The sequence below is a fragment of the Podarcis melisellensis genome (genome assembly GCF_964234715.1).
Source record: "Podarcis melisellensis genome assembly, chromosome: 1".
Lineage (NCBI taxonomy): Eukaryota > Metazoa > Chordata > Lepidosauria > Squamata > Lacertidae > Podarcis > Podarcis melisellensis.
The window spans coordinates 36,301,867-36,326,000 of NC_138528.1; the positions used below are offsets into that span (position 1 = coordinate 36,301,867).

General features: G+C 48.3%; 1 protein-coding gene and 1 long non-coding RNA gene across 3 annotated transcripts in view; one reads left to right on the top strand and one right to left on the bottom strand.

The window, feature by feature from the left end:
- The window catches only part of FOXG1 (forkhead box G1), a 52,492-nt gene extending 46,765 nt beyond the window's left edge, over positions 1-5,727 (bottom strand). For both annotated transcript variants that reach the window (XR_014162590.1, XM_081887127.1), the window contains exon 1: positions 4,152-5,727. Coding sequence is in view for 1 of the 2 variants with exons in the window: in XM_081887127.1 (XP_081743253.1) it covers positions 4,176-5,618 (1,443 nt within the window). In the remaining variant the exon portion in view is untranslated. The remainder of the gene's footprint in view (positions 1-4,151) is intronic.
- Positions 5,728-11,731: 6,004 nt separating this feature from the next.
- Positions 11,732-24,134, top strand: part of LOC309356538 — a 150,778-nt gene continuing 138,375 nt past the window's right edge. The window contains exon 1 of the long non-coding RNA XR_014162833.1: positions 11,732-12,620. This is a non-coding gene — a long non-coding RNA (uncharacterized lncRNA). The remainder of the gene's footprint in view (positions 12,621-24,134) is intronic.

Below are 24,134 nucleotides of genomic sequence, written 5' to 3' on the forward strand. Positions count from 1 at the left end.
CCAGGGTATTGATGGCTTTGGGATACACACTAACATATGTACAGGAGGACCTCAATGGTCATTGTAGCGATTGATCCAGGGGAAAAAACAGAACAAAAAGAAGCGCCGCCTTTCCAGGTAAATGTAAATAAATGCACGCCTGGGTGATATAACTCCAGGAGAGCTATTTCTCTGCCTTGCTCTCTTTCCGATTTATATACAGCACGCATACATACACACACACACCCCAGGTCTCGCGATGGCACCCGAAGCGGTCTACAACCCCGTAATCAAAACAAAAGGCAATCTCGGGAGTTGGCAGATCAGAGGAGACACCTCTTCTCTTCTGCCGTGAGCCTCCCTTCCTCCACCTGGAGTAAAAAAATAAAAAAAAGTGAGGAGGAATCACCTGAGCGCCTCAAGGTGCAGCCAGCCCGTGACAGAAACTCGGAGTTGCAAACGCCAAGTGCCTATTTACACCTTCGAGGGGGAACTTACGCAGACACACACTTGCACACAGACACACACAACCTCTTTATCTTCAGGAATGACCATGCATCAAGTTTAGCTAGTTAAGGCTTATTGAGGGGGTGTGGGGAACCCCTATACCTTCTATTAGGCTTGCAAATCTCGAACCTACCATATGCCATCACCAAGCCCCCTGCTGTCCCCACTTCTACACACTTCCAATGCAGGATCGGGTCAGAGTTTGGATTCCTCCCCCGCCCGTCTTTTTTGTTTTGCCAGTGCCACTGCAAATAGCAGGTTTAATTCATGCTGCTGGATTCCCCACAATGTGCAACCCATGGCAAGTGTTAAATAATACATCGGCCCCTTTGTCAGCTGCACCACCAGACGCCTCTCCTCGTTTGCTCGGCTTTGGCAAAGGATACAGACTCCATGTTGGAATCGGCACAGATTATTATTATTATTATTATTATTATTATTATTATTATTATTATTATTATTATTACCGGAAGTCTACAGAATAACCTGTTCCTGCAACTCCCCCCTCTTTTTTGTTAACCTCAGGATATTTGTTTTTTTTAATTGTCGCCCAACATTTCTGTGATTTCCGGCTTTGCAAACGATTCCCCATAACCCGAGGCTGGAGTTAGGCACGTCAAGAGAGCGCCCTTTGCGATTTCCACCCCAGCCAAGTCACTTTCTTTACAGAGTTAGGAGAACTTGGGGGTGGCTAGGTTTCCCCAGGTTTCCCCTATACTCACATACACCCCTAATTCTACTCCTTAATCATTCCAGCCCTCTTTCCTTCGTGAAGAACATCAACTCTTCAGCAACCCCCTACCTCCCCCTTGTTTCCCAGCAATGTCAACATTTTCTCCTATCCGTCTCCTGAAGTATCCCCTGGTTCCTCTCTCTCTCTCCTTTTTCCTTCTGGGGGGGAGGAGAACTCCTTTTTTGAGAGAGAGAGAGAGAGAGAGAGAGAGAGAGAGAGAGAGAGAGAGAGAGAGAGATCCTCTTTAAAGCGTTTGGCGATAGCATCTCCAGCAAAGAGATTATTTTTCATCCCCCCATTGTGAGCAGGGAGCCGGCTTATTGCATTACTGCCGAACCCCTTGCCGACTACACAATTGTAACAAATGAACAACTTGTCCTCTAAGGACTCGCTGCGGGATCCAATTAGCCGAGAAACCCTCTGCACCGGGTTTTCTGAAGCGATTGGCAAGAATCGCTGCCCTCCTTCTCCCGAAATTCTTCCCCAAGCCGGATGCCTTAAAAAACACACACAAAAAAACCCCCAACCTTCGCTGCCACGCCACCTTTCAGCCCAAAGCGAAAAGCAAACGGAACGGCCAGACAGGAAGAAAACTTATGCTCCTTACGTCAAGCAGACACTTGGGCTTCAGTAGAACTCTATATCTACTCTATATCTATCCTTCTATCCTTCTATCATTCATATATATATATATATATATATATATATATATATATATATATATATCCCAGTGCAGTGCACTTCGTCAAAAGGCAAATTCTGCACATCACCTCAGAACCCATGACATCATTGCTGTATTCCTTCCCTACCCTTCATTTCCTCCAGCGATTCCTTCCATCAAAACTTGGGCGCACGCGAGTGCAGTTCATTTTTAAATGGAAGCGGGGTGGACGACAAATATAATTTTCCCAGGACTTAGATATTATATATCTATAGATATATCAGGCAAGCAGCCCCCCGCTTTTGAAAACACAAGAAAATGAAGCAGCGAAAGCTGTTTGTGGAGCTACGCACACGCAGAACACCCGTAACTTAGGCACACATTCGTAGGCACATAGAAAAGAAAGGGGGGAGGGAAGGCCGTCTTCCTACCCGCCATCCCACCCCTGAAACTCACAGCCCCCTCCAAAACACGTTTACTCGGATGTAGGCCTGGCCGTTGCATTTACTTTCGGGCAAATACGTTGAGGAATGAGGCTCTTAAAAGTCAAGGGCTTCCAAGGCAGTGTGCTTTGGAGCGGCTTGTTGGACTCTTTGAAAGAGAAATGCAAACGGTCAGGAGTGGAATGCAAGCTTGCACGCATTCAAATGACCATGGAAAGGTTGTTGTTAAATAATAACCCAGCATTGCTACACCACTAGCCCTTCCAAGAATAAGTCAAACGCAAAAGAGCACAACACAAACTATCGAAAACCCTCCCTCGTAGAACAGTAATCAAGTATGTTTTCAAGGCAACATGTGCCAAATTTTCCATTTTTTAAAAAAACACCACTCTCACACACCTACGAGTATTTTATTCTTATTGGGTCAGATTCTGAAAGCGGAACTAAAGGAGAAGTTCTTCAGTTCTCTTAAACATTAAACTCCAGGTTTGCTCTCGGGTATTGTGGCAGATGGAGCAATTGAGAGGTGGGGCCTAACATTATGGGTCAGCTTCAGTTTCCTATTGTTTTAAAAGTCCTTTGGATGCTAAAACTTCTTGATTTAAAAAAGACAAAAAAACTATCGAGTATATATGAATTTAGCCTATTTTTTATTTCTGTGTGTTCATAGTAAACATTTTTTTTGTAAGTGACAAACACGGGCATATGACCACAGTATCACAATCAAGATTTTTTTTTTTAAGACGACATTAACAATCACTCAAATTTATGCGGCATTTGCGCAACACAGGTTACATATTTGCAAGGTTTACCTATAAGTACAATAGGTATTAACATTTCACTACATTTAAAAAAAAATAAAGGTGACCTGTTAGTGACCACATACATCAAAATATACACAACACAAACTGAAGGCAATTCATGAATTTTTGTCCCCTCGGATTCATTTGAACGGGCAGTGCTGCAAAACTGAAATGATATCCTTCTTGTTCTGATTTGCTGTATTTTATTTTATTTTTTAAAAAAAACATTTCGTACACTGAGTGCATTTTCTAAAAACCCAATCTTTGGTCTAAAAGTAAACAAAAGGAAAACAAAAAAGGGAGGGGGGAGAAAATTGGCTCTTTTTTTAAAAGGGGGAGGGAGTAGAGAACAAAAGAATCCAGGGCCAAAATGCAATTATTGAGTTTCTCTGCCTAATTGTTCTGCTTCCACCACGCAAATGACACTTTGCATCGTGGCGTTCATCAATTTATTATCATCATGATTAAATTTTAATTTTACTCTCATGGTCTGCACCCACCATCACATCCATGATAACTTATAATACTGCAAACATGGAAAATCTGGTGGGTCGGCGTGAGGAGGGAAAAAACAACAACCCCAACACACCGGTGTCAAAGCGGAGTCCAAACGGCCAAAAAAGCAGTCACTAGTTTAGATATACCTTCTACTATCTTATTATTAATATTATTTATTTATTTAAACCCTTCCCAAAACTGCATCGTCTACAATGTATCCTTCTGATTTTATTGTCATTATTATTATTTTTGCACATTTGCTGACTCGCCTCGCTTGGTTGGAATAAGAAACGACCCTAAAGACTTGAACAAACGTACAGAAAATGGGGGTTAGAGGGTATGGGGGAAGAAACTTAATAAAAAATACCTGGACACTTTTTTTTTCCTGGGTGAGTATTTTTTTTCTCTCCTTTCTGTTTTGCTCATTTTTTAAGTCTCTCGCTCGCTCGCTCGTTCTCTCGCTCTCGCTCTCGCTCTCTCGCTCCATTAGCATTTACAAGGTAAAGGTGTGTAAAATGTTCACTTACAGTCTCTTGACTTCCCCTTGGAGGTTAATGTATTAACGGGTTGGAGGAAGAACCCTGATTTTGATGTGTGAAATAATCAGAAAGTCCACCCGACAGTCCCGTGGTAAAACTGGGCAAGGACGGTCTGAGGGACTCGCAGGGGAGAGTGGAGGGCGCCTGCGGCGAAGTGGACGAAGAGGCGGCCCGCCCCGTCATCGAGGTGCTGCTCTGCGAAGTCATGGACGGGTGCGGGACGTGGGGGAAAAAGTAACTGGTCTGTCCCGCCGCCAGAAGGTTGACGGAGCAGGGGTTGAGGGAATAGGTGCCGGAGCAGGGCACCGACAAGCCGCAGGGCACCGAGGCGGCCAGCGCAGCGGCCGTGAGGTGGTGGGTGGCGTAGGGGATCTCGCCGTTGACGAGTCTATCCACGCTCAGGCCGTTGGACGTGGAAAAGGAGTGGTTGTTTCCCAAGGAGTTCTGAGTCAAGACGGAGCTGTAGGGCATGGGGTGGCTGGGGTAAGCCGACGTGGTCCCGTTGTAGCTCAAAGTGCTGCTGGCCCGCGGGTGGTGGAGGGACAGGAAAGGCGACATGGGCCAGTACAAGGAGCCCGCCCTGTCCATGAAGGTCAGGCCGGTGGAGGTGAGGCGGGCGCCCCGCTTGAAGGCCAGCTTGGCCCGCGAGGTGGTGGAGCGCCGCCGGAGCTTGCCCGTGGTGCCTCCGATGAAGACGTCGTCGCTGGAAGGATCCAACATCCAGTAGTTGCCTTTGCCAGGGTCGTCGTAGTGCCGGGGCACCTTGACGAAGCACTTATTGAGGGAGAGGTTGTGGCGGATGGAGTTCTGCCAGCCCTGCTTGTTCTCCCGGTAGTAAGGGAAGTTCTTCATGATGAACTCGTAGATGCCGTTGAGGGTCAGGCGCTTCTCGGGGCTCTGCCGGATGGCCATCATGATGAGCGCGTTATAGCTGAACGGCGGCTTCTCGTACTTGCCGTTCTTCTTCTCGCCTTCCTTGCCCCCGCCGTCGCTGCCGCCGTCCTTGGCCCCTTCCGACGGGCCCTTTTTCTCCTCGGACGCCGCTCCTTTCTCCTTGTTGTCGTCCAGCTCGCCTGCCGAGCCGGGCTCCCCTTTGCCGCCCAAGAGGTCCCCCTTGGACACCTCCATGGGGCCAGAGGTGGCGGCGGCGCCAGAGGCGGCGGCGGCGGCCGCCACGCCGACCCCCACCCCGGGGGGCTGCAGCAGGAGCTGGTTCTTCTCTTCCTCGTCGTCGTCCTCATCCGGGGTCGCCCTCTGGGGCGGCTGCTGCTGCTGCTGCTGGCCGTGATGGTGGTGGTGGTGGTGATGGTGGTGGTGGTGGTGCGGGTGGTGGTTGTTGTGGTGGTGGTGGCTGTGGTTGTTGTCGCTCTGGACGGCTTCGGGGACCAGGCTGTTGATGCTGAAGGACGACTTGGGCAGCATTTTCACTTCCTTCCTATCGCCCATGTCCAACATCACACTCTAGGCGGAGGGGGAAAGTTGCACAGCCGGCAGGAAGAGGTGGTGGTGGCCGCAGGCGCTGGTGATGATGATGGGGGGCGCTGCTCGGTCCGTCCAGGAAGGCTGGAGGCTGCTGAGGAGCAGCGATGGGCAGCAGCGGCAGCAGGAGGAGCGAGGCAGCGGGAGCAGCAGCAGCAGCAGCAGCCAGGCACTTGCACCACCAGCTCCCGAGCTTGGCAAGGCATGTAGCAAGGACGCAGGAGCAGCAAGGGAAAAGGAAGGGGAAAAAGAGATGAGGGACCCAGCAGCCAGGCAAGGAAAGCCAAGGCAACGGGCGGGTGGGGGAGGAAAGGGGGGCGCGGAAAGGTTCCCCCCCTCGAGGAAAAAGAAAGGGTAAAAGGGGGGCTTTCCAAAGGGGAGGAAAAGATGGTCGCCCCCCTTGAAAAAAGCGGAACCCCGAGTCCCCTCTGTCCAAAACTACTTCATGGTGCCTGGAGCCCCCCTAGTCCACCCGAGCAAGGGAGGGCGGGGGGGAAACCGGCAGCCGGGGCTGTGGATCAGAGCAGCCGAGACAGCTTTAGCTACAATTAATTTCAGAGCTACAGACACACACTAGGGCTGTAAAAAAATTTTTGGTTTAACCTTTCCCACCGGCCGTCCAATCAGAGCGCGCGGCGTACAGGAACGTCTCCCCTGCGGCCGGCCAATCGGCGGCGCGCTTTCTCCTCCTCTTCCCCTCGCGCTTTCTCTCCTTCGCCGCCTCCCTTTCACCCTTTCGCAGCCCTGACGGCAGCGCAGGGATACCAAAGGGGGCAGGCGCATCACCGCGGCAGGTTACCTTTTCCCCTCCTCTGAATCCCCCCCTCCCTCCTTTTCCTTGGCAACACCCCACCCTCAAATCCACACACACCAGTTTCCTCATAAAAACCATTCTCTCCATATATATGTGTATATATATATATATGTCTGTATAGGTCTCTATGTATGGCTGGGTGTGATAGATATCTATTCTCACACGCTTTCTTTTTTAAAATATTTATTTATTTTTATTTCCTGTCAGGGGAGCAGAGAGGAGGGAAGAGGAAATGGTGGCTGAGGGGGAAAGAGGCACTACTTTGCGCAAACCCACCGCCGTGGTGCCTTGGCTGAGGCAGGATTTTGTAGGCCTCTCTCTCTGTTTCTCCGTCTCTGGCTTCTTCAGTGGCTCGTCGTGGTATTTTCTTCCTCACGGGGGAGCCGGTTTATGGGACGTTGGGATTGTGGAGGGAGGGGAGGGCGGCGGCAGAAGCGGGAAAGGCCTCCTGCTTCCAAGAGGGCTTCGTTCCGAGTTGGGTCTCCTTGGCTTGCTTTGCGCCTGAAATACCGGAAGAGGGAGGGCCGGCCAGGGCGGGCGAGGGCAAAGGCGGCTGTCCTGGAGGCGGTTCCGGAGGGAGAGTGGACTTGCGAGGGCGCGGGGAAGGCCCTGCGCTCCTCCTGGCGTCGGCCTGTCTCGGAAGCGGAACTGAGGACGGACGGACAGCCAGGGAAAGAGAGGATGAACGACGTCCAGAGAGAACGGCGGGCGCTTCGGGATTTCCTTGGGTTTTTGTGTGTCATTTCCGCAGTGATGGGGGTCAAAAGGCCATAAATAAAAATAATAATAGCAAATGCACCCAAGGTAATCGATCTCCGTTTCCTTTCCCACCCATCCCCATTCCTCCCGCAACCCTCCCCGCCCTCCTCCCCACCCGCGAATCTTTCCTCTGCTGCGCTGTGATTTCTCACCCGCGGATCCTCTCGCCCCCGGGTCCTGTGCATGTTTCCTCGCAGGGAAGGCGCCAGGTGGGGCGGGCGGCCGGCCGGCTGACAAGGCTTTGCGGCCTCGGCTCTCGGGCCGCTTTCCAGGGACTCCCGGTCGCTTTCTGCCCACCGAGGGAATTGGACCGACTTAACCTTAGCCCCCGCCATCGCGGACGGGTCCTGTGCAGGTTTACCCGGGACTGAGATCCGCTTTGGGCAACGGGGGCTTGCTTTACGAGAAGGGAGCAGAACCTCAGGTGTTTCTTTTAAAATACAAGCTAGGAGCCAGTTTGGGACCCTCTCAGGAGGACAAAATGCGTTTTAATTTAAGCCAGAAAAAATAATTCTAACTATGTATGATCTGTCTTCCGCAGTGGAAACGGAAACGAATACATGCCAAATGCATCGGTTTTTGTTTTTATTTTTCTGGGATCTTTCTGCTCTCTTTTTTATTTTGCATTTTATATATGGGGTTTCCTGTTTTTATTCTTGGTTGGAATGGGTTTCTGGGGAATGGGAGGGGAGGAAAAAAAGAGACCAGTTAGGTGATGGGGGTGGGAGATAAACGGGCTACTTTTGTCCCGCGATTTGGTCCCATCCCCCCCCCCCAATTTTTTAGTTAATAGAAACGGAAAGAGGAGAGCTTTCGGCGAGGATTTCCTGGGGACGATAATTCATTGTTACTCATCCATATTAAATCCTCTCCATTCTGCAGGCGCGAGACATGCAGCCTTTTGCTGCATGAGTTGCGCGGGGGGACGACGAAAAATCAGAGAGCAAAATGTCACCAGGGGTGGGCGTTGCGGGGAATATCCGGATCAAATTTAAAGCAAAGTTGTGCCATTAGTTTGTATTTAATCCACATCACACCATCAGTACTTTCCACGCACATTGTTGCAAGTGCAGAGTGATTGCGATTTTAAAAAAGATATACATACCATGGAATATCTTAAAAGGGGTGGTGGTCGATCCCCACATTAAGAGGGAGGGGGAGGGGGAACAACCCTATCAGTTGGGAGATGCCGTGACCTTTGTGGATTGGGGTAACCTCGAATGACCTTGCCTCACTGGCATTTATATACACTACCTCGCAAAAGGCAGTTGTTAGTGGGCTGGGGGAGGTGTGGGAAAGATGAAAGGGATTATAAGCAACCAAAACAACCCCCCAAAAGGAGTAAGGGATTGCATTTTCCAAAATATAATATATTGTTTGCTCAATAACATACAGCACTACGATGAAACCAACTATTTGTTGCAGGACTGTCTTAAAGTTAGATAAGATATATTCTTCTTCTTCTTATTATTATTACTACTACTACTACTAGCAACTACTCTATGGTAGTTGGTGCACCATTTTTGTGCTATTTTAAACCACGGTTTCCCCCTGAATCGCCTTTTCCCTTCTGAAATCGAATTCTGGAGAAAGGACAGCTTAGGTAAACATTTACTGATGTCGAGCAACGATACTATATGATATGCAGGAAGGAAAGTGTTGATTAACACAGAAGGGGGAAAAAAGCGAAATTAGCTGATTGCATGCTCATAAGTGCAAGCTGTCATTGAACTGCTTTTAAAATAGACACAGCTGGGTGTTTGTGTTGCAAAAATTCTTGTGTTTTTGCTAATACTGAAATAAGCATGATTTTGTATACCAAACATTTTCGGATCATTAAAATTTGTAATCTGCGCTGGTTGTGGAACACAAAGAGGAGCAACCGATTCCTTTGGCTGTCGAATTTGCTGATATGATATTAACTCAATCAGGTCTTGACAATCGGGGCCATTGTGCCTTATCAAAGCTCTTTGATCCATTTAATACACAAAGTGCCCGACGTGGGCATTGTTTGTTAACATGGAATGGTCCCCCCCCCCTCCAACAAAGCCCCTGCTCTGCAACAGAACGGAAGGAGAAAGTTTGTTTATTGTAACACTACATCGCCTGATGAAAATTTAATGCTCCGAGGTGTTCCTTAGGTCAGAGCTGCGTTTACACTGCCTTGGGATCCGGCGTGAAAATGAAGCAGGGAAAACACACAAAAGAAAAGCAAACAAACAAAGACAGTAGCAGAACGCCCCCGCCGGCCCACAGTAGTTATGCCTTGGTCAAAGTTTGACAAGTTAAATCCCTTTTCTTCCAGAATTATGGACATTAAATAGATGAGCTATCAACTGTCCCCCACCTCTCCTGCACGAAAAAATGAAAGTCAAGAGGTCGGATTTCAATTCAGATCCAACGCCCCCCCCCAAAAAAAATTACACTATTTGTGCGCCATCCTTAACTGCCCTCTGGATCGGGCGCCGAATGGAGCAAAAGTCTATACAAGCAGGAATCTCGTCAGCTTAGCCTAGTGGCCAGCCTAGTGGATCTCTCTTTCCGGAAAGAGAGCAGGAGCCCTTTCCCAAAGGTCCCCTTCCCCAGCCACGACTCTGAGGTTGCGATGCTACAATGCCTGTTTTATTTCCCACTGATCACGCACGCCAGTCACAGGCGAATGGCTGTGACGCCAAGACTCACCCACCAACTAAATGGGAAAGCCTCGCGTCACAGGTGCAGGGGTTGATAAATCTGGGCTAAACCAAGGATCACTCCTCTGGCTGCTGCCCAGTCGCAAACACCAGGAAGGATCAGGACTCCTTTCCCCGCCCCAATTTTGGTCTTTATTATACATGAATCGAAAAGGTACAAAGACATCCCTCCTCCTTTCATCACTCAGAGAGTTTGACATGCCGCAGGAATTATTAATTCGCATTCTCTTGGGAGGCGATGGGAGCCAAAGTCAAGCACCCTTGCGCTGCAATCCTGTAACTACTTAAGCATTGAACTCAAAGGGGCTCACTTCTTACATGACTGAGTCACATCGATTTCAATGAAGGACTCGAACCGGCCCTTTAAGTCTTTCTCATTTAAAAGCAATGGAGCCCTAAGATTGGTTGCTATGCTCCTTGCCTGTTATTTTGCGCGCCCTCTTTCACTGCAAAGACCTAAGAGGAACAACAACAAAATTCCCACCAAATACGGCATTTGTGTGTGTCCTCCTAACCCAACCAGAAGTGCATCTGTGTCCCACAGCCGATGGAAGGCTGTGGAGGTTTTGGTATCGGGTATTGGGGAAGCAATGGGCCTCCTGATGTTGCTGGACTCCATCTCCCATCAAGCCCTGGCCTCCGAGGCCAATGCTCAGGGATGGTGGGAGTTGTAGTCCAACAGCAACTGGAAGGCCACAGATTCATCCTTCCTGGTCTAAGAGGTTTGTATGGCTCTTCGCTCTAGACGAGCGAATCTGCGGACTCTGGGGTAGTCTAGAAAAGAGACTTTCCCGTCAAGTCTGAGAATGTGCCTGTGAAGACTTCCAGGGTTCTTCACACACGGTCTTGGTGAAATTAAAATGAATCTGGAGGGCCAGGTCTTCAGAAAACCCATCACCCTATCTACTCTAAATTGATTCGAAAGTATGATGAGATAGCGCCATTGCTCTGCTTGACAGTGCGATCCTAAACAGAACTCAGAAGCAAGTCCCATGGAATTCAGTGGGCCTCGTACGCCATGCTCCTAAAGCTCCTTGTTTCCCCTCAAGAATCCTGGGAACTGTAGCTTACCCATAACAGACTAACAAATGCCTAAACCAGTGTTATTTTTCTAGAAAAAAGAGGTGCCGGAACTCACCATGAATGCCTCCCTTGTTCTCTTATAATGGCAATGGCGCCCAACTGAGAGGTGCCAAAAAGGAGTTCTGGCAAGTTCCCGCTGGAAAAAAGCCCTGCCCCAAACCCTTAACAAACTACAGTTCCCAAAATTCTTTGGGGACAACAGTGTTTTTAAAATGTACAATGTGTAAGCAGCCAACTTTGCAAACTGTTAGTGTGTGGAGGTCCCAAAGGATGGCAGAGACTGCCCTGGGTCAAGATAGGCGTTAGACGATGGGATTCCATTGCACTTAACTTGGGAAGGCTTCTTAAATTCCCTGCTAAAGGCTTTGCGTAGCCTAAGCTGCGGTGTCACTGGGGTGATCCGAAGAACCAAGAGACTACAGTAAACATAGGAAACGTCCCTCTACAAAGTCCAGCTCAGTATCTCCAGTTCAGACACAGATCCTCTCCCAGTCCTACCTGGAGATGTCGGGGATTGAACCTGAGACCTTCTGGACGCAAAACAGATGCTTTCTAGTACTAGACGTGGTCCTAGGTGGAGAGAAACCCTTGCTCTGCCCAGGCTAGCTCGCCTCCCAACTTACTCTTGACTACACCGAGAAACGTAGGGACTAGAGGGGATCAGGTGGACACGGAAGGGTGGTTGCGCGCACGGAAATGAGAGAGGCAGATGCCAGCGAGGTAGAAAGAAAAAGGAAATTCAAAGGAGATAGTTGGATGATTGGAGCCACGAGTGTGGTGGGGGACGTTAGCTAGATATTAACCTAGACAGGGAAGAAAGAATGATTTCTCGACGGCAAGATGCACACATAGAGAAAGAGCTAGGACTGGGCCGCCACCCTCCAAAAAACGTCTCCCCCATCTCTGCTGTCAGAGAGGTCTCCTGCCTCCCTCGCCAACTCTGGTGTCACCCTTAGCAGCTGGGAGCGGCGCGAACATCTAGTGATTAGAAGTTTCCCTCTTTAGCGTGTTGTAGGCTTCTTCTGCGGGTTTTGGTTACAGGTTCTACGATTAGGTTGGCGAGAACAGTAGTGAACTAAACTTCCCAGTAAGAGGTCTTCACACCAGGGAAGTGTTACTTTGCCGCCGCAGCCCTGCCTCGTCACTCATTAGGAAGCCGCAGGTTGTCAGCGGCTTCTCCTTTCGTGGCGCGCACACGGGTGCGCGCGTTCACACACACACACACACACACACACCCCAAAGCCCCGGCGCTGAAACTAAATTAAGAGAAGCACATGATTAAGAAGACAAGCGTCTACGGGGCCTGTCATTTCAGCATCCCTTCCATCATAACATTGTGGCACGAAGAAATTTGCTTGAAACCCTTAGCAAAAAAAAAAATGTTTTAATGTATATATATATAATTTTAAAAAAAAAAATCGGTGGAAGAGAGAGCCTAGGCTGAGATGGAAAGAAAGAAAGAAAGAAAGAAAGAAAGAAAGAAAGAAAGAAAGAAAGAAAGAGTGTGCTTGGAGCTTGAGAACTGTTTGCTCCGGATTGTCTTCTACAGAGGAGGGAGAGGAGACGCTGGCTAGACCCCAGGGGCCTCCAGAGACCGTGGAAACTCTTTGTACATCTCTCTCCAAGCAGGTACGTGGGCACTGGGAACCGGTGGCGGGTGGGGTGGGGGTTGAGAATGAATAGATTATAAATCAATTCTAGGGTGTGTGGGGGTTTTTTTTTGGGGGGGGTAGCCCACCAGACAGACTTTCTCTCCAGCAGGCTTCGGGGAAACTCCCCCTAATGCTAGCGCTGTATGGAACACCAAGTTCCCACCGGATGACTAATGCTCATTGGCATGGAGGAGGAGGTGGCGGCGGCGCACGCGGCGCCCAGGACCGCGCGAGCGGCCCTCTTGGGAGCGAAACTAGGGGAACGGATTCAGCGCCACAGCCTTCCTTCTCCTTTCCCGACCACTTGACTTCACCCATCTCTGTCCCCCCCCCCCGCGCGCCCGCTTTTGGCTGTTAAACACTGAGTCCTGGCCGGGCGCAAATGCTGAGGTTTCCAGAGTCAGTTCTGGAGAAGCAATCCCGAACCAGGGGAATGGGGTCTGGGTCCTCCTGCGAGACCGGTCCTCTGCACGCTGCCTTGGAAGTAAGTCCCCCGCGACGCTACTCCTTGGCTTACTCCCAAGGAAGCGCGCAAATATTGCAGCCGTGGACTCCGGAAGGGCGGGGGCGGGCGGGTAGGATGCCTTTGGCTGGCGTCATCGCTTGGGTCTCTCGGATCCACTGGAACGTCGCAAGCTGCCGAGTCACGCAGAGCTCTCTCTCTCGCTCTCTCTTCCGAAGAGAGACGCGCGCCTGGGTCGACCGTCCATCCGGTTGCTTCCATTCCAACCTCACAGGCGCAGAGTTCGAAGTGTCTGGATCGCTAGTAAAAGAGAACACCCCAACACTGGGGCAGTCAAAGTGCGTGTGTGTACGTTCAACACGCGTTTCTTGATGTTGTGAGGGTTAAGGGAAGGGGTGGGGGAGATGAAGGGTGCGGTGGGGAGAGGAGGCGGCGACAGAGACCGGGTGATCAAACTTTCCCACGGCGGGCGCGCTCCAGAACCTACGAGGGCATTCCGCAAACTCCCTTGCAATTCTAACGAGGCAGCGAGGGAATGTAAGGCTGTAGCTACTACCCACGAAGAACGGCGTCGACGCGCTAATTCTCTGCCTGGAGGGGCGCCACGGTGTCGCAACATTTACGTCGAAGGGTGTGAATATTAAAGCATTTGTTTTTCGGTCGAAGCTTCCTATTTGCTTATTTTTATTTTTTTTAGAAACCTAAAAAACAAGTAAATGTCGTGCCTGGTTGGGAAAGACCCTTCTAGATTTGTAGGAGAAACAGGAAATATTTACACACACACACACATATACACACACAAATGTACGGGTGTGTGTATTCCTGTGTGTGTATTTTACTTAATGCCAAGAGGTCTAGCCAAATCTGCCCTCCAGGGTGAGCGTTCTTTTGGCAAATGTTTTGTGGGCATGGGGATCACGGATCTCTGGTGTACAGTTCTGCGTCTTCTTGAGGATTTCTAGGGAATGCGCGGCAAATCCTGTTTTGGAGCAGATGGCAGGATTAGGCGATCAACTGTATCCCTTTCATTTTAAGATTATTATTTTTTGTTCTGTGAACAGTAAAAGTAGATGGCAAACCCATGTGTGCGACTTATTGCTATGGGACTGGGCCCTCCATCTCCAAAGAGTCATATAGATCGTGTGAAATGTTTTCCATAAACGAATTCTATGGAGTGTATTTCAGTCAAACTTTTGGTCGCTAGATATCACTATGAAAACCCTCAAAAAATCAAACCACAACGCCCCCCCCCTCCATCTGATTCCGTAGGCAATATACATAACAAAGGAGAACTATTCCGAAGAAGAAGAAGAAGAAGAAGAAGAAGAAGAAGAAGAAGAAGAAGAAGAAGAAGAAGTTGAAGTTCAGTCTGTACTTCAAACCGTGGCTAGTTAGCAAATGCACATCTACTCAGGGAAAAGTTTTTAAAGTTTCCTTTTAAATCTCTGGTATCCAAAATGACCAAAATATTAGATGACCGTGTCTCATAATAATAACAATGAAAACGATAACAATAATTTTAAGGCATCAAATCTGGAGGCATCTCTAACTGAGTTGCATTCGCCCAATCTTTTTAAAAACCGTCTTTTCTGGAGCATGAGAAATACGAAGTTTTAATTTCCCATCGTTGGCAAACACTAACGCCTCCCTTTAAACAACAACAACAACTCATAAGGTGTGGCTATTTTCTTCCCCATCCATAACCAAAACCGATTTAATTTTATGGAAATCATTGGGGCCCAGTTCTAAACATTTGTCTCTGGCGTCGGTTCCATTGCTCCGCAGAATTTCCGCTGTCAGGAGCTGAGGATGGTGACGACGCACTAGTACAGGAAAAGTTGTTGCGAAAATGGCGGGGCGGACGCACAGCTCCATTAGGGACCTCTCCTGTAGCGGGTTAAGCCTCTCCATGCCAAGTGGCAGAACCTCGAGAGCGAAGCGTTTTTTCCCCACCTCTCCGGAGTGCAGCAACTCCGAATTAAAGAACCTGTTTTGATCTTGCTTTGAAAACTGGGCAGTTTTCCTCGAGCTTGTGGCTGCTCGGGCTCCGAAGCAACGGAGTGTCGCGATGCTTGCAGATAAACAAGACAACACAACACTCGTCCAGCTTTCCTTTCTTTCACTGAAGCCCTCTTTGGGCGCCCTAGGTTGGCGACGCCAGGAGAGGAAAGAGGCGATTTGTGCGCCTCGGGCGATGGACGGAGGGAGGCTGAAGCCGTCCAGGGGCGTCTGCTTGGGGGCCTGCCTCGGGGTGGCCTGGGCTGCCTTCGGGTGGGAACACCCTCGGGGAAGTGAGGATGCCAAAGAGTTAAACGAACTTGTTCAGGGCACTTTAGAACGAAGAGGGCGTTCAGGTAGTTTTTTGATGTGTGGTTTTTTTTTGTCTTTCTTTTTTCCTTCCTTGGACGGTTCCAGCAAGACTTCCACACACAAAGCTTGATCTTTTCTGAATATGACTTTAAAAATGGAATTTTAAAAAATCCCACTCTCGCGCCCTCTCAGTGGGAGAAATGCGATTTGTTTTGCTTTGGAATTTCCAAGGGAAAAAAAAAATCTTAAAAAACAAGAACGGGAGGGAGGGAGGAAAGGAAAGGTCTGCCCTAGAAGTTCTTCTGCCCTCCTACGGATGAGAACGGAAAGTTTGCAGACTCCCCCGCCGCCTCCGCCACCCACGCTCCACTTTCTTTCCTCCCTCTTTTGCCACACATTACGTCTAGTGGTGGATAAAGTCCCTGTAGTCTGCCCTTCCTTCCGGGCACTGACGCCTGGGAAGAGAGATCCAGAGTTCTCCAGAATCCTTTGTGTATTTGGATTTATTTAGCGTGCCAATTATACCAACAGTTTCTCTCACGCACATCAACACAAACACTGAGGGTGGGACATTATTGATTATTATTTTCGAGATCGTCCTACAAAGTGCAACTCCAGGACCACATTATCCTGTAACCAGGGAAACCCAAGTAAAACAAAGCGATCCTTGGGGGGTATTGATATTTCTTCTCTCTCTCCCTCCCTTTTTCTCTTTCTGCGTTGTGTCTATAAATCATTTAAAACATCATTTACATTTCGCTCATTTCTCACCCTTAAACCTTTTTTTTAAAAAATAAGCCTCCCTGGTTCTAGCACAACTTTGGACTAAGAAAGGTTGGGCGGTGTATGACTGAAGACTTTAAAAAGGATTGCGCATTGCAATCCTGTGCATGTTTACTCGGAAGTAAGAACTGTTGTTTCCAGTAAGGCTGCTCGTACGTGCTTAGCTTTCCCTACTGAGATATATAATAATCTGTGTATGTGTGGCGGGGGGAGTACTTCTCGTTGACTCCCTTTGTTTTGAGAAATGGTGCGTTAGCTATAGATGTCAAAACTCTGAGACAGCCTGACTAGTTCTAAGTGTTGAAACCTCATCACGAGAATTTGCACTCGATCCTCAGCGTAACCAACTCCTAACTAACATGCTACCCTAAATTAAATTGGCTGAGGAGCAAAAGCATCGGAGATGGAGTTGTGATCCAGACTGAAAGCGTCGCCGCTCCGCTTTGCAAAGCGCCGTGTTTTTATCCCCATTCGTTGGAACGCCGTTTAAGTCTGCATTTAGTCTTTATTAATTCAGAGGGGCTGAATTCTGTATAGGAGCGTCTGGGACAGAGCAGCAAGGGGGAAGATTATTCCAGCCACTTTCTGGCTCCACGGTTCATAAATGAGGACTTAGAACCTAATGGTTGGTAGGGAAGGAATTTATGAGTGGAAACCCGACGCGAAGGAGTCGTTCTTAGGGTTCTAACTCCACCTCACCACCCTTGCTCAGACGTTAACTTGGGGTTAAAGTGGACCCTTCGTTTACATGCGTGTTTCTGTTTCCAATGCGGAAACCTCCGTCTCTTTCTCGGAAAGAGTAGCCAGAACACCGACGCAGGCAGAGTCGGTGCGCCGTCGAATTCGACGGCCGCCTCTCGGTTGGTACGAAATCGGTTTCGATCGCAGATCCTCACTTCCCTGTTGGGTAAAGAAAGGGAAGAAACCTCACTCAGCATTAAGGCCCAGTGTGTCTAATGACGTCCATGTCAGTGTGCATAGGGCTAGAGACAGGGGAAAAAATTGTCTGAGGAGGAAGAAGAGGGGCTTTCCCACCTGCTGAGACTGATGGTTTAGTAGTAAAATACAAACTTTGCCAGGAAAACACCTCTCTCCCGCTGTCACCCCCTCCCGCCTTAAAACGGTGGATGTTAGGGACCATCAGGGTAAAATGTCCATCCGCCTGTATAACAAAGATACAGCGGCCAGAAGCGTGGATGGCTTGAACAAAGGGTTGGAGAAATCTGTGGCGGAAGGGCCTAGCCATGGTTTATGGGTGCGGAAGGGAACCTCTAGGTGCAGAGGAAGTCTACCTCTGAATCCCAGGTCCTGGGCACAAACAATAAAGAAATACCCTCGGTGCCCTGGCCTACTACTGGATGGTTTCTTCAAGAAGGCTGGAAGCTGTGAGTCTCAGAATCCAGGACCTAGAGAGTTCTCAGGGTAGTCCTACAAAGGCGGGTCTTGTATTCTCCTTTACCAGCCTTCGGGAAAACCCAGGAGCGAGTGTGTGTGTTGTTTGTAATACAAAGAGATCCAAACATGTGTCCTTTCAGAAGTAAGCCGTATAGCATCCAAAGGTGCTTACTCCCAGGTAAGTATGCATAGGATCGCAGCCTTAATGGTGCGTCTCGTCTTCCTAGGGCTGGGCAAAGCGGATGGACCCGGCACATAGTTAGCTCAATCCATGACATAAAGAGTCCAGAGTTGTAAGCGGACGAAGCCAAAGGGGGCGGGCGCGCAAGTCCCATTGAAGCGCACAGAAGGCCACTTGGAACAATGCCCTAGTTGCCCATTGGATTGGTTTGCTGGCACGTCGGATGCCCACGACAAAGCCATAGGGCCGGGATCTCTGGATCGAGCCTTTGCGCCTCCAGAGAGTTAAGTCACTGTTGGTCGTTACCTGTGTAATCGACTCCAAAAAGAACATAGGAACAGTATGTAGATAATTAGCTTAATTGCTTCGAGGAACGTAATTGGCGTTATATTTTCCTGTAGCAGTGTGTGTGTATACCCCTTCTCCCTTGATAAATATATATTTAAAAAGAAGCCCTCAACTGCCTGTCTCGACATGTTCTTATGTTTTGAAGAATATGAGGAACAACAAACCCATTACAATAGTCACCCCATATGATTAGGCATGTAATATTTTCTGTTTGCGCCTTTTACTCGCTCTCCTTTTTTGAACCCAACAAAAACAAACCTGTTCGTGCGCTTCTCTTTCGGATTTCGAAATCTCAGTGTGTGAGGTGGAGAGGGTTTTTTTTAAAGGGGGCATTAACCCCCCATTCCCCCCCCCCAGGGCTGAATTCTATTTATAAATGTTAGGGACGTGTATGTTCCTTTCCACCCCCCCAAAAGGAACGGAGCGGCAATTTCCCAGCGAATAGGATTAGAAAATATATATTTTTTAAAAAGCTACAAAGTATAATTCAAATCAAATTACAGAAAATTGCTTGAAAATCCAGAGCAGGAGCGATCCATTATGTCTGTTTTATTAGTGACAAGTACAATTACTCTAAACTAAGGAACACTGGTGAATATATAATTGGCCGTAATCATGTTAGTGTTTGAATAAAAATGACGGGAACATTTAACACTTTGACAACAAAATGTTCAGGATGAAGAAGGGGGTAAAAACCTTATTTATTCAAACAGTTTTTATTTGTAACCACGTGAGGGGGAAACATACTTTTGCTGGGGAGCGATCGATGACTTTCACCCACCCTTCCGCCCTTTCTGTAACAACTAAATCTCTGTCTCTCTCCCTCTCTCTCTCTGTCTCCCTCTCTCTCTGGTGTGTATTGGAAGGGAAATGATTTGACTACACCTCTGCGCCTTTCGTCTAGTCACTACCTAAAGGACGCCACCTACAGGGAAAGGTCCCTATCCTTTCCCCCTTACAGCCAATCACCGAGAAGGACCCCACATCCATGTTAATATTCCTCCTTAAATTGGGCTCCTAAATAACAATGATCACAATATTTGCTTTGGAGTTGCCTTGGTTTGTTAACACTTGACGTGATCTACAGATCTGATTGTACGAAGCCCCTCCCATTTCTGTGGCATGGATCTGCGAAGTTTAATAACAACAGCGACAGCAACAACACTTGCTTGGGTGGAAGGGGGAGAGAAAGATATTCTGGTCTTATTCAGGAGTTCTAACGACTCGTAGGACTGCTGGCTGGGAAGGGAGGTTAAACCCTGAGTGTCGATGCTTTAAATCACGCCATCACACTCTTTTGCGCGCATACAGGCACTTGACGTTCTTACCCATTTTTAAAAGGCGACCGAATACAGGGCAGTTAAGCAAAGCCCTGTTACCCCTAGCATACAGGTGGACATGCACGTAAGCCGCATCCACGCTACCGCTTTGATGGGCACGATTCCGCTCGAGGAGCTCTGGGAATTATAGTTCAGTTGGTGAACTTGGGGAAGATTCTTAGGCAGGTCTGTCTTTTCTAGAGTCTTTGTAAAAACTACAATTCCCATAGTTCATTGTGTGAGATGTTTGACCGTAAAATGTCAACTCGGTTTAATTTCCCACGATTCGGAAGCACAAGAACACACAACTAAAACAGTATAGGAGTAGAATGTAACAAAAACAAAAAACAAATGCAGCTTGAAAATTATTTTATTTCGCTTGGGGCCAGGTTGTTCTTATGAGACTCCTTCAGTTCTATTTGCAATCTGGAAAGAAAAAGCACTAGGTAGTGTTTTAGCCACATTTTGCAAGATTTGGAAGTTGGTCTGAACTGAGGTTTTCTCAGCGAAAAGAAGAGGAGGGTTGGAACTCTGAAGGGTTTCCAAATAGTATTATTATTCTTGTTATTTTTATTAAACGGTTTTATAGGTAAAGTTCCTTCATGGGTTCTTTCAGCGTGATTCCCTCGAAGTTAACGAAATTCTGGGATGCAAACGTTTCTGGTGTTTTAAAAACACAAATTCCCATTTGTCTTCTGAAAAAAGAAGAAGATATTTAACATTTCCAAATAAAACACCTTAGGTTGGCCTAGCCCTAGAGGTTTCACTTCTTTTCATATCGGTTGAGATCCTGGGCTTATTGAAGTCACACGCGCAAAAGTCCCATTGATTTGCATGTCCTCTGATGGTGCTAAGTTTCACTCGCGTGCGGGTGAATTTTTATTTTTTTGGGGGGGCAAAGTGGATTAACCTGTACAAAGAGGAACTGGGGCGGAGGAAGGTAGAACATTTCTGTGCAAATCTGAAAGCGACCCCCAAAGTTTTAGACACTTTGTCCAAGACCTGTTTTAAAAGCCTCCCATGTCATCACAGTTTGCCTTTACTGTATCTGAAAACTTCAAGAGTTGAGTGTTCCAAATCGACCGAAATCAGGAAAAAGACCACGCGGTTGTTGCATTAAACTAACACATCGTCCTTTTATGTCTCTTCAAATCCTTGCATCCTTGTTAACAAGCATCCCCCCCCCAAACAACAACGACAACCTGCCTTTTTGTGTGTGCGTGTGCGTACTAGATGGCTCTGATCAGCCAAGCCCTTGTCTCTCGTTTACAACGAACAAGTCTATAATTTCTTGCCGGCATTTTATTAAACCGCAGATGTTAGCCCTTTTCTACGTGTTCGGGCTGCTAATGCCCGAGCACTTAACACCACAACAAAAAAATGTTCCTCGTCACTGGAGCCTTTCCCAGGACCGGCTCGCGGCTGTTTGCCTTTGGTCCCCAGGCACGCTAAACAACGTGGGGAGGTAAGGAGGGGCGGGGGAGCCAGAGCGGGCGTCGGTGGTGGTGGGAGTACACTTTGGGAGGGCGGGGGAGGGAGCCCTGACTCTCCGAACTCCCCTCCTGCCCACGTGATTTCCCAGGCGCCCCCTCCCCGCAACCCTCGTTTCCTAGGACCAGAGGGAGCCCAAGTCCCCTACCCGCTGTCCCCACCCACCCACAAGCATCGGAAATTTGGGCAAAGAATCGAGCTTGCTGAGCTCTCGGTCTCCAGCTTCACTCCCCACGGTCCCAATTATTTATTCACATAGGGGAGAATTGCAGAAGGTCTTGCCTGTTTTGTTTCAATAGCTTTGGAGTCTTCGCCTTCTTCTTACGTTCACAGTAGCGCGCGTTTCTTTGGAAAGGACCTGCATGCACGGATCTTTCTTTTCTGCCTACTATTCTGCGAATATTTCTAGAGACCACGAACGGTGGTTGTTGGTTTTTAAATTTTATTTTAAATTTACTCATTTGTGGCTGCAATCCTGTACCCACTTATCTGGCGGCAAGCGCCATTGAGGCTTGTGCCGGACGTGTATTGGACGTGTATTAAGAGAGCGAAGCTGGAGATCAGACCCCGGATACCAACCAGAACCAAAGCTTCCATAGAAGCAGAGAGGAAACTATTCTAATTCTTTCAAAACACGCCAAAAGCATCCCTCCACACACACACAAAACTGAAATAAAAAAGTTTCTTTTCAGGAAATGATAATGCGATCTGTTACAAATCAAATGTTTATGTTCTGCAAAGCTTTGGAAAAACTCCCCCCCCCCCAAGTGCTCGGCTAGCGCAGGTGATGCACGGCTCATTTGAACTGCACCAGCGACATCTAGTGGCCGAAAAGCTTTCCGTCAGCTTGACGCTCTTCGGTATAACGAAGCCAAGAAAAACTGAGCAAGGGCTTCGATCCTATGCACACTTACTTGAGAGTAGCCCCATTGGACTTACTGTGTCTTTCTTCCGAGTAGAGGCTAAAGAGTTGCTCCCTCAGCGTATCTCTTTGTCTCTCAGTCCAAAACGATTTCATAAAACAGGCCAAAAAGTTTGGGAAAAGACACTGAGGCTATTCTAAATTATTGCCTAATAGGCTTGGATGTGTGTGTGTTTCTGTTGATGAGAAGACATCACACATCTGAAGGCAGCTCTGTATAGGGAAGGTTTTTTGTTTTTTTTAATGTTTAATGTTCTTTTATGTTTTTATATTTGCTGGAAGCCGCCCAGAGTGGCTGGGGCAACCCAGTCAGATCGACGGGGTACAATTATTATTATTATTATTATTATTATTATTATTATTATTATTATTATTATTGCCATTTTTAAAAAGAGGGAGGGTTATTTTGCCCCTCACACAGCTCTCTAAAGGGGGCACAGCCGACCCCGTCCCAAGCTCAACACACAGGACTAACCAGAAGTTTTAAGGCAATTTTCAGGAGGAGGTACGAGGACGCAGCTGTCTGCAAACTTTGTTTTGGGGTTCCTCCGCGCTGCAACGGCGGCCTTTCACTTTGCCGGACATTTTTCTTTCTGGCTTGTCCGAAGTGGCGGCTTATCGATTGGGTGGGCTGAGAGGCGAGTGGGCCTCTGCCTTTCCATCGCCGAGCTCCTTGTTTTGCTTACGATGTCGGTTCCTAGATGGTTAGAGAATTGGCAGGGGGCTTCTGGCCCTGGCAACCTAGCGGCTCCCGGCTCTGGCCTCCCGTTCTTCCTTTTCCAGAAAGAAAAGAGGACAATCAAGTTTTCTCCCTCGCCAGAGCAGAAAGGAAAGCTTCTCACTGTCCCAATGTCACTTGCTCTAGAGTAGGGCCACTGGCTCGACTAGGGATGGGAGAGACTGTGAACTGCAACCTGAATGGGATGTCAAGTCAAGATCGACCCACCAACCGCGTGGGATCATCCCAGACGCACCACCTGAGATTCATCGAGGACAAAGTTCATATCCATTGAAGGCAATGCCCGCCCCCCGCCCGTTCGGATATTAGGTGCACATTTTAGGGAAATTCGGCATGTTTTGCCACAGGCTGCCCTCCAACACCCGAGGTGGGCTCATTCACACATGCATATTCATCGTGGGAGCAAGGACCCCGTCTCGAACTGCGTGTGTGGCCCAGGAACCTGCCACAAATCTAACTCCCGCAGAAAAGAACTTTTCTGTCACCTCATAGACCCAAGGTTTTCCCCAAGTCATCAGGAACCGGCGCATTTTCATGCCAACCCGCATCGTCCTTTGATCACATTCGGCACGTGACGCGGCTGAACGTGTGAATAGGCTTTCTTTGAAAAGGATTGTCTTTGTGGTGATGACTGGGCGTGCGTGCCTGCGTCGGAAGGAAGGCATGGAAATCTGAACGCTGATGATGGGCAGGCACTAGTTCCCTTGATGCTGTTGACCCCAAGGTTGTCTATGTGGAATTATGCTCACAATTAAGGAGAACTCGCCTGCAAGGCTGAGGCCAAGAGGAAATATTTACTTATTAATTCCATTTATCGCCCACCTTTTCTCCAAAGCGCGCGAGGTGGGTTACATAGCTCTCCTCTCTCCCGGTGAAACGGCCTCCCACCAGATGTCAAGGAGATAAACAATCACACAACTTTTAGAAGACATCTGAAGGCAGTCCTGTATCGGAAAGTTTTTTTAATGTTTGAAGTTTTTTTTTATATATGTGTCGGAAGTCGCCCAAGATGGGTGGGGGTATAAATAATAAAATTATATTATTATATTCTCACAACAACCCTGTGAGATAGGTTAGGCTGAGAGTAAGTGACGGGCCGAAGGTCACCCAATGACTTCAATGGCTGAGATGGGATCTGAACTCCAGTTCCTCAGGTGTCCAACACTCTGACCTCTAGACCAGTGTTTCCCAACCTTGTGCCTCCAGCTGTTTTTGGACTACAATTCCCATCATCCCTTGCCACTGGTCTTGCTAGTCAGGGATGATGGGAGTTGTAGTTCAAAAACAGCTGGAGGCACAAGGTTGGGAAACACTGCTCTAGACCACACTGCATACTCGCATATTCTTCTTAACTCAGGAGTAGGCAAGGTGATGTTCTCCAGACCTTGGACTATCCACAGTTCCCATCAGCCCCAACAAGCATGGCTGATGGTCAATGATAGTGGTACATGAGGGCACTGCATTGGCATCCCTGCCTTAACATAACCACGTCTCTCTCTCTCTCTCTCTCTCTCTCTCTCTCTCTGTGTGTGTGTGTGTG